Source organism: Aureobasidium namibiae (assembly GCF_000721765.1).
Source record: "Aureobasidium namibiae CBS 147.97 unplaced genomic scaffold scaffold_2, whole genome shotgun sequence".
In the NCBI taxonomy this organism is placed as follows: Eukaryota; Fungi; Ascomycota; class Dothideomycetes; order Dothideales; family Saccotheciaceae; genus Aureobasidium; species Aureobasidium namibiae.
In genome coordinates this window covers 211,057-225,224 of record NW_013581207.1, presented here as the reverse complement: position 1 = coordinate 225,224, position 14,168 = coordinate 211,057, and the positions used below count along the sequence as shown (strand labels likewise).

General features: G+C 50.7%; 5 protein-coding genes across 5 annotated transcripts; 1 reads left to right on the top strand and 4 right to left on the bottom strand.

Annotated features, from left to right (window-relative positions):
* Window positions 1-526: 526 nt before the first annotated feature.
* Window positions 527-1,585, bottom strand: M436DRAFT_69448 (3-dehydroshikimate dehydratase; the record flags this gene model as incomplete). The annotated part of the gene is made up of 1 exon (XM_013575677.1): window positions 527-1,585. One exon carries the CDS (start codon window positions 1,583-1,585, stop codon window positions 527-529), a length of 1,059 nt encoding a protein of 352 aa, XP_013431131.1.
* Window positions 1,586-2,386: 801 nt separating this feature from the next.
* On the bottom strand, window positions 2,387-4,137 carry M436DRAFT_37601 (quinate permease; the record flags this gene model as incomplete). The annotated part of the gene is made up of 3 exons (XM_013575210.1): window positions 2,387-2,686; window positions 2,738-3,174; window positions 3,234-4,137. 3 exons carry the CDS (start codon window positions 4,135-4,137, stop codon window positions 2,387-2,389), a joined length of 1,641 nt encoding a protein of 546 aa, XP_013430664.1.
* Window positions 4,138-5,068: 931 nt separating this feature from the next.
* Window positions 5,069-6,094, top strand: M436DRAFT_37797 (quinate dehydrogenase; the record flags this gene model as incomplete). The annotated part of the gene is made up of 2 exons (XM_013575247.1): window positions 5,069-5,282; window positions 5,367-6,094. The coding sequence occupies 2 exons, from the start codon at window positions 5,069-5,071 to the stop codon at window positions 6,092-6,094; spliced, it is 942 nt and encodes a 313-aa protein (XP_013430701.1).
* A 3,977-nt stretch (window positions 6,095-10,071) lies between these two features.
* M436DRAFT_69445 (aldehyde dehydrogenase) lies at window positions 10,072-11,721 on the bottom strand (the record flags this gene model as incomplete). The annotated part of the gene is made up of 2 exons (XM_013575676.1): window positions 10,072-11,299; window positions 11,348-11,721. The coding sequence occupies 2 exons, from the start codon at window positions 11,719-11,721 to the stop codon at window positions 10,072-10,074; spliced, it is 1,602 nt and encodes a 533-aa protein (XP_013431130.1).
* Window positions 11,722-12,732: 1,011 nt separating this feature from the next.
* Window positions 12,733-13,772, bottom strand: M436DRAFT_69444 (oxidoreductase; the record flags this gene model as incomplete). Its single annotated transcript, XM_013575675.1, has 2 exons — window positions 12,733-13,649; window positions 13,700-13,772. The coding sequence occupies 2 exons, from the start codon at window positions 13,770-13,772 to the stop codon at window positions 12,733-12,735; spliced, it is 990 nt and encodes a 329-aa protein (XP_013431129.1).
* Window positions 13,773-14,168: the final 396 nt, after the last annotated feature.

Here is a 14,168-nt window from a genome sequence, read left to right as displayed (position 1 = left end):
AAAACCGCGCTGGTTTGCCCGAGGACATTCAATGCTGTACACAGGAGTCCCTTTGGGCATGACACCAGGTGACACGGTCGTTTTTCAGGGGTTTTCAAGCCGATCGTATATATTCGTCTACACCCGTGCAGGGCTACGGGATCATAGCAGAGAGGAAGACCTAGCGCAGCTGGGAATACCAGAGAGAGCTGACGTCCACTGACTTCAGACGGAAGTCCCAGATCCTGGTTTTGTCATTGGACTGGTACCGTCACCGACGTCGTTCTTCGGGTCTCCGATGCTAGGGTGATGTTATTTGCCGAGTCTCTAACACTACAACCACCAGTATCAACTTGTTCCAGCGTGGCTTTCAGGAGACAGATAGGCGGGAAGGGATACTTTTGGCGGCGGGCTTTTCTGATGCCCGAAATCCCTTTTCAGACTTGCTACTGACATGCGCGGCTATTTCCAAGGCTATTTGACGTGATCATATACATTTATGCATTGCTTCAGTGCCATATAAGAAATAAAAGGAGAGCATCCATCATCATGCCTTAACCCCTGGCGAGCTAACACTGACCGCACTATCGGCAGCATGACCATTGAGCTCCAAATCAGCCACCATCTTCTCAAAAGATTCAGCGCCGCGTCTGGCATGCTCAGCCGGCGTGTCAGGACTTGGATCCGCCATGGAGCGATTGAACAACTCGAAGCTCAGCCATCCGGTATAGCCCAGATCATGCAAAATCGCTTTCAGAATCTCGCGAATGGGCAGATATCCACCACGATCTTGCTCTCCATAGAACAATCTGCAATTGCGTGACCATGACATTCGAGGCAGTTGCTCTGCGTCATAGAATGGATGACCCGGGACCAAGGGTGAGGATAACCTTTCAGCATCAACGACTTGGACGAAGAACAGCTTGTCGGGTCGAACAAGCCTTGTAGCAATGGCGTTTGCGAGATCAGCATCTGCAGTCGGCCTCTTGCCAGAAGGTTGTGTGGGATCAGCGTAAATGCGACCAGCGATATTGAAGGTATCAAGACAAAGACCGAAATTGGGCCGGTCGACCGCAGAAACGATCTCCCAACTGTGCTCCCAAGTTTGAACATGCGTGCTCCAGCATAACGCTTCGTATGCAAACCGAAGAGGAGGATTCTGTGCTGCGCCCAAATCGGCTAGTTCCTGGAGGTCCGCGACGATGACTGACATCTCACCAGTACATTCCGATGCAGGCAGAAAAGATGCAGGAACAGCAATCATATCTGTGTGAAGTGCATGTGCGAGTTTAAACCAAAGTTTGAGGTCTTCAATCCTCTCGGCGTGTTTTTGTCGGTCAATTAGGCCGTCGTAATGCATGAAAGGCTGAATGTTGATGATAGCGATATCCCGGCTTTCGCACATGGAATAAATGTCTTCGGCAGCCCGTATCTGGTCTTCTGGCTTGTCGCTTCCGAACTTCTTTTTGGCGTGATATACCAGATCTTCGTAAAAGATCTCGAGACCAGCATAGCCGTACTTTGCTGCTTGATCGAGCTTCGGTTCTAGGTCGTGAACCCATGCTCGTCCCAGCGACATTGTTGAGATTCCCAGTTGGTGTGTCATGGTTGCGGTTGGTAAGATATAGCTGCCAGGTTACAGATGGAAGTTTGGAGAGCAGAATTGTAGGAAGTCACGGGCAGCGGTATTGTAGAGCAGTCGGTGATGATGGATGAATAGCACCTGCCTAGAACCAAAAGACTACACAATCAACAGTTGGGGATGTCTTCCCGCTTGTCAATTCAGCACAGGCAAGTTGAAAGAGCCGTGTTGACCATCCGAAGGAATAAATCTATATCCGTGAAAGGTACAGTTGATGATAAGCAACGAAAGCCCTAGGTCGGCAAGGAGGCGGAGACAGACGGGCCGATTAGGATCGGAAGCAGACCCGGGGCTATGCCATACAAATCGAGTGAAGCCCCCACGCTGGAGACCCCTCTTTCGCTCCAGAAATCGTAGTTTCCTGCGCGGGCGCTCCGCCAAAGATTGGTCGATCTTCTCCTACGTCATCTTGCGGCTAAGTCTTTTTCCGAGCAGGTTCGAAGCCTGCCCGCTTCCGCCGGATGGCACCGACCCTGCTGAAAAGTCCGTTTGCGGCTTCGGCGATGGCTGATTGCTTGAACATAAACCCGGAAGCCTAAAGGGTGTTCGGACGTCTAGCGTGGGATGCACGTCTAGGGCACAACACTTTGCCACAACACAATATCGGTGGGTGAGAGTACATGAATTGAAGATCCTAGTGATGTGCAGATGTATGAGCTTGGAACGGAGATGGAAGGATATTGAACAATTCTCTTCTGATCATGATCATAAAAATGGCGCTTCTATATGCATCGAGCAAGCAGCTGAAGCTCCAGCGCTTGCAATCTAAACATTGCTGTCCTCGACGTGTGCAATCTTGGTTTTCTCGAGACTGAGACCAGCGCCCTCGGCATCCTCGCGGAACTCGGCCTCCGCTTCCTGTACCTCGCGCATAACGATCTTGTTGGCCTTGCTGCAAGGTCTGATCTCGAAAAGCCTGTCCATGGACTCGAGAGGAACAGACTTGGTCTCAGGAATAAGGAACCAGACAAAGAGCACCGATAAGAGCATCATGCCCGCAAAGAAAAAATATACACCGCAACCCGACTTGCCCATGTTGGCGAACATCTGGCCGGTAAATCTAGCCTATACAGATGTTAGCAAACACTCTTAAACAACGTAGAAAGGGTCGCATACAATGATAAAATTCCAAAACCAATTCGATGCAGCAGCCATTGCTTGTCCCAGGGAGCGTACGTTCTGGGGGTACATCTCTGCATTGATGACCCATGGGGTACCGTTCCATGAGGGGGTGTAGAAAGCGGTCCAGAGGTAGAAGAAGAAGACAGCGGCGATGCCTCCGGAGGACAGAGGCTTCGCTACAGCTTGTGCTGCTGCTGATGTATCGACGAGCGGACTGGCGAGGTATCCACCAAGGATAAGCATACATACAGCACCACCAATGGCTCCAACGAGAAGCAGATTGCGGCGCCCAAATTTGTCGATGAGGAAGAAAAGCCAGATCAAGGTGAAGATAGTTTTGACTACACCGAACAGACCGGTAGTGAGGAACGAGGTGTTGCTTCCAACGATTCCGAGGGACTTGAAGACGGTAGGGGAGTAGTAGTTAATGGCTACACCATAGTCAGTATGCTGTCTTTGACGATTACGGAGTAGATAGGGGGAAACATACCGTTGATACCAGACCCGTTCTGCCAGATGAACAGAGTGGTACCAAGGAAAAGGCGCCACTGTAGACTGCGGCTCGTAAAGACAGCCTTAAAGGGGTCGAAGAATCCGAGACCGACGGACGACTTTTGATGCTCGAGTGCAGCTTCGATGAATGAGATTTCCTCGACAATGTAGAAGTTGTCGGCAGGAAGGTTTCTGATCCAGAGTAGGTTCTTGAGGCCTTGCTCTCTCTTGCCCTTGGAGAACAACCAACGAGGGGACTCTCTGAGCCAGATGGAACCAACAGCAAGCAAACCTCCAGGGATCAACTGGACAGCGAAAGGGATGATCCACTGCTTGTGGTTGCTCGGCAACGTCTCCGTGATGCCATAATTAATCCAGAAACCACAAAGTCCACCTATCTGCCAGCCCAGCTCGTAGATACCGACGAGACGACCTCTGACGGCGGGTGGGGCGATCTCTGAGATGTAGATGGGGACAACCATGGACGCACCGCCCACGCCAATGCCAGTAAGGACTCTCCCAACGTAGATGGGAGCGAGGTCACCATTGGCAGCCTTGAGCATGATACCGGCACCGACCATGAATACAACGACGTAGACCCAGAGAGACTTTTGGCGGCCGAGATAGTGGGCGCTGATGTATGCACCGAGGGCTCCGAAGAATGCTCCAGCTTGATAGACGGAGACAATGTTCTCCTTGATGAATGTGACATCGGCCGTGGGGCGTTTATTCCAGCCAAACTCGTGGGAGAACGAAGGAAGTGCAAGAGTGGTTCCAATGAAGGCAGAGTCGTAACCAATCATACAAGAAGCGAACGATGCCACAGCAGCACAGGCATAGACACGCCAGTTGTAGACCTCCTTAGGCGTAGGCCTGTCTTCAACGAGAGTGAGAAGACCCATGATGAGACTCTGCAAACGGATGAGTCGAATTTATAGGGAAGGTCGTAACGGAGAGAAGAAAGAGAGAGGAAGTTGGGGAAGCAGACGACCTAATATACGGCACCTCCAGGTCTAGTGACGACGTGGGGACTCCGCGGGGTAGGTTGATGCAGAGGACAGAAACATACAAGGATAGCAGCGCGAAGGAAGGTGCGTGTTCCGAATGCTGGTCGCTGACCGACTCGAGGGAATCGATTAATTTTTTCGCCATGCCCCCACGCTGGTGCGAGAGCCCAGTCATCCACGTTCCTCAGGGTTATGCCAAGTTTCATGGCGCAAAGTTACCTCCGAACTCTGTCATACGCGGAGACGAATCTTCCCCTCTTGGGGACCGGTCTCGGTAGGGCAGCTCGCGGCAGAGCCATACGGCAACGGCAATCCCGACAATTTTTCGGTCACTGGTACGCACACCCTTGTTGTATACTATAGGACCAAGGATCAGTGAGAAAAATTCGACTGATCGGATGAACATCATGGGGGAGTATGAAGTATGTTGATGGAAAGTCTTTTGCAGTCGTTGTTGGACGAGTTGTCATGCGTTGGTAGAAGAGCAAACGCGGTGGAAATATGCAATGGGTGAATGTGTGGGCGCGGTTACTTGAAGCCGAAGCATGCGGATGCGGACCGGGGTCGAGTGACGTTGACCTGTGCAGCTTGCCCGAAAATCATAGCCAAGAACGACATCTGTGGACACGACGAACTGCCTTCTCAACCAACTGGAAGCACTCCTATTACAAGACCCGACATTGCTTACCGTCGTCCATAGCTCGCGGGGTAATTGGCTGACCAAATTGAAGTTGACGACTGGCACGTCTTCCAATAGCTTGCGGCACCCTTTGAAGTTTTTCAGAAGCTGTTTCTCTGAGCTTTCTCCAAGAACAAAATCATCAAGATGGACAACCAACGTATCATTTCTTGCGAGACACCTGCTCACAACCATGTCGAGCGTTGCGGGTATCTGTTTGGATGGCCCATTAATCACTCGATGTCGCCCTTGATGCACAAGACCATCTTCGGCGAGATTGGTTACAACTGGGAGCAATTCTTTTTGCCATCAACCGATATGTCCATGTTCCTGTCATTGGTCCGTGAGACCAAGTTCTTCGGTACGTAGTAAAGTCTGCAGGAGAGCATGGTCCAATTGTTTGACTGTATTGCAAAGACAAGCATGATCTGACTTCTTGATAAAGGTGCCTCCGTTACCATGCCCCACAAAGTTGCCATCATGAAGCACGTTGATGAGCTTACACAAGAAGGCCGCGAAGTTGGTGCTGTCAATACATTGTTCCTGCGCAAGCACGGTGACAAGAACATTCTTGTCGGCACAAACACAGACGTTATCGGTATCCGGGAAGCCTTCTATCAAAACATCTCCAACCCAGACGAGGTCTTCCATGGCCGACCCGGCATGGTCATTGGTGGTGGCGGTGCTGCCCGTAGTGCTGTCTATGCACTCAAGAAGTTCATGAAGTGCAGTAAAGTGTACATTGTTAACCGTGACAAGGCTGAGGTGGACGCTGTGGTATCATGGTGTTCGGAGCAAGGTTACGGCGATGGTGTCATGCATGCTGCGACCGTCGAGCAAGCACAAGAGTTGGAGGGACCCGGTGCTATAGTCTCTTGTGTGCCTGACTTTCCTCCGGTCACAGAAGCGGAGCAGACTGCTCGTCAAGTCATGGAAATCTTCTTGGGCAAGTCTCACAAGGGCGCCATCCTGGAGATGTGCTATCACCCAAAGACTTGGACCAACATTGCTGAGATCTCGCGAAATGCTGGCTGGAACGTCATTTTGGGAACAGAGGCTATGATCTACCAAGGTTTGGAGCAGTCAATGTACTGGACCGGGAAGACCCTGGATCAGCTACCAGTTGCCAAAGTCAAGGAGGTGATCGCGGCGCAGTTGAAACAGGGCCATTGAGATCTCTTATGCGAGTGCAGGTTTACTACAATTTGACATGCGTACGGCCATTCTCTCACCAATTGGTTTTTGAAAGCTTAGACGCTCCAGAAGTTCGAGGATAGAGCTCTTTGCGCAAGAATAGCGAGTGAAAGCAATTCTCACAATCTCGGCTACTTCACCAAGTTGTGATATCGTTGTCGTTGTTGACTCGGAATCTGTCGGATCGAGTGATCACTTTGTGGGTGCTAGTGTTGAATCTATGCCATGCCTGTAGTGCGACTGAATTCAAGAGCGATAGCATCTTGGCGAATGACGATGAGATATTGCAAAAGACACTAGTGACAGATGAGGTGTACGAGATGAGCGATCATCAACGCATTGTCGTCAAACGAAGAGTTAGTGTCGTGTAATCTCGTGCCGTAGTCAGCTGCCGCAGCTTCGGTTGTAGAATCGGCAGCGTGTCCTGCTCGTAGTGACCACGAAACTCCACAGTCACTCGATCAACGTGCCCAAACTCTGATACATGTCTCGGACGTCCTAAGAGAGATGGGTATGTGCTTTTCTCGTCGGAAGCGGATGTACCTGTAGCTGTGGACGGAGATGAGCAGAACCGTTCCTGATCCGGGAAGGACCCAGGCCTTTTACTCGCTGGGAATAACAACTACGATAGGGCTGTCGCGCAGGAGACCCCTTGTCTGACATGACCTGCTGACAGAGACGCTGGCCAGTTTGAACCAATGAGAATCAGCCCCTCCACGATAATGAGTGTCCGGTGGGAATCGCCCTCGCGCTGATGAGTTGACGGCTCAGAACGACTAGGGTCGCTCGATGGCGACTGAGCCCGACAGCGCTGGAAGGCGCGAGAAGCTGGTATTGGGACAGGATGGAAGCGGATGATGGGTGCCGGGTTGCATCGATCCGCTGCTGTTTGTTCTCAATTTCTCGGTCGTGCGCCGGCATGTGTCGTTTGCTCGTGTGCTTACTCATTCCCAAATCCTGGAGCACCGCTCACACTCTTTGAAATCTTAGGGGATACTGAATCACAGCAACAAGTATCTTTCGATTGGACGGCCTTGTTCGTGTGTCTTGATGCTTGAGTCCAGCTCTTCGCTGTCGGGAGCCTCGGTCATGACGGATACGCAGGCAACATGAGTACTTTTCAGATTTGGGGGTTGTTTCATTGGGCATTCAGTCCAACTTCTTCATCTTGAGGGATCCAGAAGATAAGATATCCTGTTGACATAGGCCTTTGCGTGTGTTACTCCAGCAAATGCTCTAGTCCGCATCCAGTCTCGGTAAGGTGGTTCGTGAGGCGTGGCTCGGCCCAACAACATCAACCAACAACACAACCTTTTCCACTGAGGACGTTGGCCGAAATGAGCAACCGACGAAGCTCATCAATTAACTGCTGAATGGTTAGCGAGAGGGAAGAAGTGTTTGAAGATGAATGCCACTTGCGATGTGGTATGTTCCTTCTCCACCAAGGTGACAGCCGGCACTTGCGCTTTCATTCTTCGGATGCTTCCCCACCTGCCGACCACTTCTCCTCGACCAAAATCTCAACAACGAAGGCAATACCTCACATAGACGTCGAACATCAGAAACAGCATCAATGCTGTCAAGACTAGTATGCCTCCATCATCAGACTTGCTGGACGAGATCGCACACGCGAGGCTTGCCACATTGGTGTCATCATACACTCAGCATCACTTCTCCACGAAAATGTTCGACGAGGAGATTTCATATTGCAAAAACTTGAGGGGCCTTTCACGTACGGCCACAGTCAGCTGAAAACTGGGCATCCCGTCCGCTCTGCCATACATAAGCAGTTGAACGGCAGATTAGTACTACGGTGGGTGACCACGTGGGAATCCCTGCTGCTGTACGTTTTGTTTTGCATCCTCAATTGATCCGATGTATTCCTAACATGGGTCTCTCTGTATCTCTTTCCAGACGGGTGTCTAGTATACAGGTGGTTGAGATGCATGACTGTTTTAGACTCAGAGTTGTGTTTACAGAAAGCTGTCTGGAAGACGGTCTTTTCATGAATATCACTCTGTGTCTTAGAAACATTGTGCATTTCTGTCTTCGTAGTATAGCGGTGATATTGAACTTGTCAAATTACGTCCTATATGCACATAGCATTAGGCATTGAATAGAAAGCCGTCACTGCCGCTTTCTACACTCCCTCATGGAACAGTACCCCGTGGAGTAGTATCGAGCTGGAGTCTTAATAGCGCTAATATGACATGACGGGTTCCACGCAACCCAGGCTGTTCAGCTCTAGAAATATCCCCTCGATAACATTAACAGCCCTAGCCTTGCCGATCAACGCTGGCTTAAGAGCGCTCTCGAACACGCTCGCGAGCTTGTCTGTAAGGCAAAGGATGATTAGATCGCCCTAGGCAAGGATATCAACTGTCAAGACGGGAGTGCAGATGCCGCAAGATAAGCTTTCATCAACATATTTGACTAGCGGGCTGTGAAACGCTTTGGAGAAGAAGACAAATTGGCCGATAACCCCTGCCTGGACACTGAGTATCCCTTGCCCGAACCTGACGAAGTCTCCTCTGCTTTCCCTACCGACCACCCTCTTGCGGACCTGACTTTGGCCGAGCCGTTGAGAATAGGCGACTGAGTGCACTATACGCCACCGGTCGCTCTATCTATCTTCACGATACATTCGCGTCGTCTTGACCATACATTGATGACTACTTCATTTGCTACTTCTGCTTTCTTCTGCGTATACCGAACTTTACTTGCAACTATCCTTCTGCCGTCTCTTCTACGTGCATACCATATCTTGAAAAGACCTGTAAGGTAATCAATTTTAATAGCTGAACAAGGTGGAATTGAAGACTTCGATTGCAGATAACATTCTTCGAACAGAGCCGCTGCGTTGGCAACTTTGGGGGAAAAGGGGAACATCACCATCTGCTCGAACTTCGAAAACATTTCAAGATAGTCTGCTGCTCATTCGAAACCTCTGCGTTTGCGTTTGCGAGCACGTCTTCTCTTTCTAGCACGAGAACCACCGTTACCACCATTTTCTCCACAGATTATCTCATCGTAACCACGGTCATGGATACCCATACTGCTGTGGCTGAGGCAGATTAGACACATTCTGAGATGATGCTCCAGAGTAGATGTAGATGGGGCCGAATATGAAGTCGATACAGCTGGGTTGGGGGTGTTGCATGGCGTTCTGCATAACGACCATTGCCAATGCTGCATAGCTGGGCTAAGTTTACATCGGCATAAGTTGAGGATGAGGTTGGTAGTACACCACGGGTTGAGGAGGAGGCTGATAGTAGTGTATCATCTGCTGCTGAGGATACCATACAGGTGGGAAAGCCCATTGCGGAACCTGTTGCTGAGGCACTTGCTTCCGATGGGTCTGTCGCTAAGGAAGCTGCTGCTGAGAAAATTGCGGCTGTGAGACCAGTTCCTGGCTCGCATGATCATGGCTGGTGTGATCCTGCTGGCGGCGAACATGACCATCCGGACCGTCCGCTCTGATAATCGTCTTATCCGATGACACACGAGAGCCAGACCTGTGATCGACACAAGCATCCATACCATCACCGTCAGCACCAATCTCACTGAACGACCTACCAAGAGCAGAAAGATCATCTTCAACAGAGCACATAGCGCCAAACGATCCGGATGCATCGCCCCAACATCTGCACTTTCCACAGTCGCCTCAACTTCCCAGAGTCACGCTCATCAGGAAGCTGAGCGAGAGCAGCAAGAGCATCATGAGTTCCCAGCGAGCGGCGGATGTGGGTGATGCGCTTCACTACCACCACAACAGTCACACCACAACAGTCAGTGTAGGTTCTTGTCTTGGCGTCTCCCTTGCGATTATAGTCACAAATGCTTCTGTTGTCTCTCTGCTCTGCATCCGGAACAAACAGGGGAGTAGATCATCGTGCTTGCATTAACAATAATGAGCCCCTATAACCGATTCTAATCATCTATGCGTCAACTCCTTCTCAAGTTCTCTTGAGTCTCTCCTGCAGACCAAGCATCTGTCCATACCTCACACCAAATGCCAGAACAAACAGGACCAGCCATCTTTTGACACCTTGTCCCAAACTAGCTCCACCCAGCGCAAGTAGCCTTCCCACCAGACCAAACGTAATAACCTTGCCCTCGCGATCAAAGTTTGGTGCAAAGTCATTCATTCTCTTCAACTGTGCCAACTTGCCCTTGTAGGGAGGATATCTGACACTCAACAAACTCTCTACCCAAGCAGGTGTGTTTGTAACGACGCGACGGTGAGTGAAGCAATCGAAGGAGGCTTTACCGCGATAGCAGCCAGCGCCGCTGTCACCGACACCACCAAACTCAACGGTGGGTAAAGATGCATGAGTGAAGCCGTCGTTGATACTTGCGCCACCGCTACGAGTTTCTGAGAGGATGCGATTGGTGTCTGCTTTGCTGCCGAAAGCGTAGAGGCCGAGGGGTGTGCTGTGGACTTCATTTGCGATACGGATGGCTTCATCGAGGTTGTCAACAGCAAGAAGGGGGATGAAAGGACCGAAAGACTCGTCTACGACAAGGGAGTCGGATGTCGATGAAACACGAACGATAGTAGGGGCGATGTAGTTGGTCTCTGCGTCCATTTCTCCGCCGTAGAGGATCTCGCCTTTGGTCGAGTCGAGCATCTTCTTCAGACGCTCGAATTGGCGGGAGTTGACGATACGACCAAAGTCCTTGCTCTCCTTAGGCCCGTCAGGGTAGAACTCCTTGATGGCGGTCTTGAGCTCCTTGACTAGGAATGGCAAGACGTCCTTGTCTACCAAGATGTAGTTTTGACTGACGCACACCTGACCCGCATTCAAGCCCTTTGCCCAAAGAAGGCGTCTGGCAGCAAGACGAGGGTCGGCATTCTTCGTAACGATGGCTGGGTTGCGACCACCGAGTTCAAGTGTAACGGGTGTCAATGTCTCAGCTCCTTTCTGTGCGATAATCTTTCCAACGGTGGCCGAACCGGTGTAGAAGATCTTGTCCCATTTGAGCTCCAACAGAGCACTGCTCTCTGGAATGGCACCTTGTACGCAGATGTAGGCTGAAGAGTCGAGCGAGGCTTCCATGGCTTCTTGTAGGAGGGCGGCGGTGTAGGGCGAGCTTTCCGAGGGCTTGAGAACAGCGGTGCAACCAGCAGCGATAGCTCCAATGAGCGGACCAAGTGAGAGCTGGACAGGGAAGTTGAAAGCACTATACGCGTCAGTGTCTCAACAGGCCATCCGTCTGTATACCACTCACCCAAGGATCAAGACAGTGCCCAGTGGCTCCTTGCGGACACGAGGTCGCATGGCCATGAAAGTAAGCGGCACATCACTCGCAGCCTCCTCCTTAGCCCACTTCTCGATATTGTTGACGGTGAAGATGATATCGTTCAAGACCCAACCAATCTCTGTAAGGTAAGCCTCGTAGAAAGGTCTGCCCAAATCGCGCTGCAGAGCTTCGCCGAGCTGCTGCTCTCTATCCTTGATAGCCCACCATAGCTTGCGAAGCTGAGTTACGCGCCAGCTCAAAGGCTTGGTCTTTTGCGAGTGGAAGCTGTCGTGGATACGCGAGTGGATGCCTCTGATCTGCTCGATGGCAGTGTGTTGGAACTCTGGCAACTTAGTGTCCATGTTTGCTTGTGTGAGAAGGTGCAGGGAGGGGCAGAGAGCTCGGCGAGCTGTTCAGGGTCGCTTGAGATGCATCCCCTCATCTGAAATATCAGCCTGCCGCTCGACGTGCCTCGGCACGCTGCTGCATCTCGTACATGCTCGGTTTTCTTATCGCTCACACCACCTACCTGTATGTTCTCCACTCGTATACTACAAGACTTCAGGCAACAGACTACCAAGCAATGGTATCTCGGAAGAGTAGGACCTGCGAGCCATTTGTTTCTTCTGCTCCTTCCTTCCAAGGTTCCCCAGGGTCTTCTTGCGCGTCATGAAAACAACGGCCAATCGGGAGACTCTGTCGAAACCCTTACGAGTCGATCATCTGTGCTTTCTTGGCGGGAGCTTTCATCAAGCTGATTCGGCACGATGCAACTTCCACTTCCGTTTGTCTGTGTATACAGCGCAACCCTGGCACAAACTTGCAAAGTGTTCATATTCCACGACATGTGAAGATGGCTCTTAAAACATGCGATGCTCAGATTAAGCGATGAAACGGTAATACTCTGCCGTAAATCGAAAAAGAAATTGGCTGGTTACGCGGCTCAATCATCATTGTGCTTCTCGGCCGTCGTGGGCCGTTGAAACGAGGAATGGTGGAGCTTAGCGTCTGTCACGGATCGTTGGATAGCATAAAGTAGTTACACCTGTGGGACGTTATAGCAGGACGCGCCCATGAAAGGACGTTTGCAATGAATTTCTGTTTTTTTAGTATGGCTCGAAAGCTATCTGTGCTTGCCAAAGATCTCTTCATACGAATTTCTAACGACCTGCGGGACAGGATGGAATAGACGCTGGGAGCCGACATGGTCTGCATCCAGCACTCTCTGCTTCAGGGGTGGCTGATGTGTCACTCCTCCCGAACGCGAAGACGATACAGTTGGAACGCGTTTGATCACGGTTGTAGGTCCAAAGAAAGCAGATAGTAGACTTGACTGATCAGACATTACATCGTGAGTACATAATACATAAAGATCATGAGTGTTGCGAAGAAAAAGACATTGAGCCTCGTACCTTCAACCCTGTTCTCGACTCCCATGATCCTAATTCCCCTTGCGTCCAATCCCAAAGCTTATTCTCCAAAGCAGTATTGTTGCTATAGCTAGTCGGTTTTGGTTTGACGCCGATGGGCTCGTAGTACTCTCCGCCTTGTACTTGTGTCTTCGATGCGCCTTTTGGAGTTGCAGCAGCCCAAATTCCGTTCCAAGCGAGTTGGTCTACGGGACTTCGCTTGCCTATCGTAGTAACCCACATGATGAACCGGTCGAAAAGAGGGAAGTTGTCTTGAAGTCCTGTGTACCCGATCCCTGGATGGACGGACACAGTGGTAATACAGGGGTACTGCCGGTTCAGTGCTTTGGCATACAACATGTTCGCCAACTTGGATTGCGCGTATCGACGCCATCGCCCTGAAAACATCTTCTGTTCTGTCTTGAGGCTTCCAAAGTCAATCCCACGTTTCGGTACTAATGGTGTCATAGCGGCTTGTGAAGTTGTGATGATGATACGGACATCAGAGCCTGGTAACGTCGCTGTGTCTTGCAAGATCGGCATCAAAAGGTCGATCAGGAGAGCGTGGCCGAGATGGTTTGTTGCAAATTGCTGTTCATAGCCATCCTTACTGAGGCCAGCCGGCATTGCCATCACTCCAGCATTGCAGAAGAACCAATCGATTCGAGCTACTTTTGCAGCAATCCGGTTGCTCGCTTGACGAACAGAGCTCAGATCCGAAAGATCGCAAGGGATGAATCGAACTTGTACATCCGGATTAAGGAATTCCGCAGACCCGATAAGGGCATTGGCGGCTTTCGCATTGCGTCCTGTAAAGAATATTTTGCTTGGATTGTGGACTACAAGTTGTTTGACTGTCTCCGCTCCTACGCCCGACGTGCCTGTCGAATTGTTAGTGAATCTCTTTGATGTCTGAGGTTTCAGAACATGCCTCCTGTGATGAGGATGACCTTTCCGGACAGGTCCGGGACGTTCTTCATTGTATCAAAATGGTATGAAGGCATTGTTGTTGATGTGTGTGAACAAGATAGTTAAAAGAGATGGGCCGGCAAGGCATATAAATCACTCGATGCAGTAACCTTTTGATGAAGTCGGTCTTCTGATCAGTCTTACGCAGGATAAAGCTTTCGATGCTGACATGGAGTCGAGTTTTCCAGGTGAACCGGTGTATCGACCTGTCTCGGAGCCGGAGCCGGAGGTGCAATTCGTCCGTCTTCCGTTCCTGCAGGGTTGCTTAGGCAGCACTTTGACACATTCCGGGGTAAAATTCTGGAAACATTACCATCATGGTTCAGTGATCGACAATGCATCGCTGCCTGTCAAATGCTGTCGAGTAACCAGGCGTACAAGACCGATGGCAGTCAGGCCACAAGGCAATCACGAGATAAGGTTGTCTCACC